Here is a 1,737-nt window from a genome sequence, read left to right as displayed (position 1 = left end):
AAGGTTTGTTTAATAAACTAATATCACATAAATTTTGCCACAACTCCCTTCTATTAACAGTATAAGAATTAGCATGGACACCAGTGACCAAAACTCCACCAATTTCAACAGTAATACATTGGTTTAAAGAGGCAATAACATAAGAAGAACTAATAGAGCAGTTCCAAAACAACCAGATGTTACCTTTACTATTAGTATCAGAGGCATAGTGAATAATCTTGTGATTCATACCAGAAAGTTCAATAATATTCTTCTTAAATTTAATTTTAGGCTCTACAACCCAAACAAGAGAAGGATTATTCGAATTAACTAAAGAATAAAGTTTATCTTTGGCCTTTTGTCTTTTAAGGCCTCTGATATTCCAAAAGATTACTTTCATTTAAAAGGAGGGGGGAGAGAAGGAGGAGAGAAACCCCCTTTTTTAACCACATGTTTCAGTACTTCTCTACCGCCTTTCCTAGTGACAATAGTTTTAGTAGGCTTTGGAGGAGGTTTTTCTTAGAAACTCCAGCCACCTTACTAGTCTCTCCAGTATTAGTAGCACAAGGTATAGATCATTCAATATTAGGAACAATAGTAACATGCTGAGGAATAGTACCAAATTCCAATAAACTTGAAGCACTAACCTCCTTGATTTCACCATCTCCAGAGCTAGAATCCTCATCATTATTATCCTGAAGAATTTTATATTTGTTGGGACTTACAAGAATGCCATAAGTAGGATTAGTAGCAGTATCTACCTGTTGGGAAGTAACCAAAATCTCCAAAGTGGGAGGAACCACAAGTAATGTCTCTGCTACAATAGTTGGAGGAGGATCCCCTGAGGTACCTGTTTTTGGTGGGAATGAAGGTTGTGGTATCTCAGAATTTTGCAGAGTTGAAGATGAAATATTTGGGGTTAAAATGTTCAATGAATTAGGAGAAACATTTCCATTAAGTTTTTTTGGATGGGTAGGAGTGTTGTTGACATTAACTCCAACAGGGATTTGTTTGTTGAATCTGTATTCAGTTGATAAGTGTCCAATAATCTTACACTTACTGCAAAATTTAGGTAAGTTTGTGAGAATTACCCCCTGAGAGAAAGCTCCATATCTGGTGATGATCCATAGCTTATTAGGAATTTGTTTTGCTAAATCCACTTCAATAAGAACTTTAGCATAAAAACCACTCTGGTAATTTAAGGTAGCTGCATCAACCTTGATTGGATTCCCAATTGCTCTGCTAATTGTGAATAAAGTTTTTTCATCCCAATATTCCAAGATTAAACCAGAAAATTGAACCCAAACCATTGTTTTAGAGGTACGCTGATTTTGTGATCTAAAATTAGGGATCCAGTTCCTAAGATTAAGAACTTGATCAAGAACTTCCCATCTGCCAGATTTGATATAAGTCTTATCTTCATCATTATCTAATAATAAAAAAACCTTTACCCAATGGAATCATATGACATTGACCCTTTAAGCTCCATTGTTTTTTCAAAATAGACACTGCTTCTGAAAATTTAAGACGAAGAAGATCAAGCCTACCAATTAGAGAAAACGCCAAGATTCATATCTATCATTGTCCTGTTCATCAATAAGATTAACAGAAGGATGACTACTAATTTTTTTCGAAAGATGTACTATCGATGGATCTATTTCAGAACCATCAACTTTTTCCTCAAAAACCATATTTAACCACCAAAAGAACATAAATTATTACACAAAAAATCCCTAATAATAACCAGATGATGAAAAT

At 34.4% G+C, this 1,737-nt stretch overlaps 1 protein-coding gene across 1 annotated transcript; it reads right to left on the bottom strand.

Moving 5' to 3' along the window:
- Positions 1–554: 554 nt before the first annotated feature.
- LOC113279366 lies at positions 555–1,289 on the bottom strand. Its single transcript, XM_026528059.1, has one exon. The coding sequence runs from the start codon at positions 1,287–1,289 to the stop codon at positions 555–557; it is 735 nt and encodes a 244-aa protein (XP_026383844.1).
- Positions 1,290–1,737: the final 448 nt, after the last annotated feature.

This window comes from Papaver somniferum, chromosome 5 (assembly GCF_003573695.1).
Source record: "Papaver somniferum cultivar HN1 chromosome 5, ASM357369v1, whole genome shotgun sequence".
Taxonomy (NCBI): domain Eukaryota; kingdom Viridiplantae; phylum Streptophyta; class Magnoliopsida; order Ranunculales; family Papaveraceae; genus Papaver; species Papaver somniferum.
Note: the sequence above shows the minus strand (reverse complement) of the source record. Positions and strands in the feature narration are given on the sequence as shown.

What these genes read in the sequence shown, in the direction of transcription:
- LOC113279366 (XM_026528059.1), bottom strand. Translation starts at nt 1,289, where the DNA reads ATGGTTTGGGTTCAATTTTCTGGTTTAATCTTGGAATATTGGGATGAA.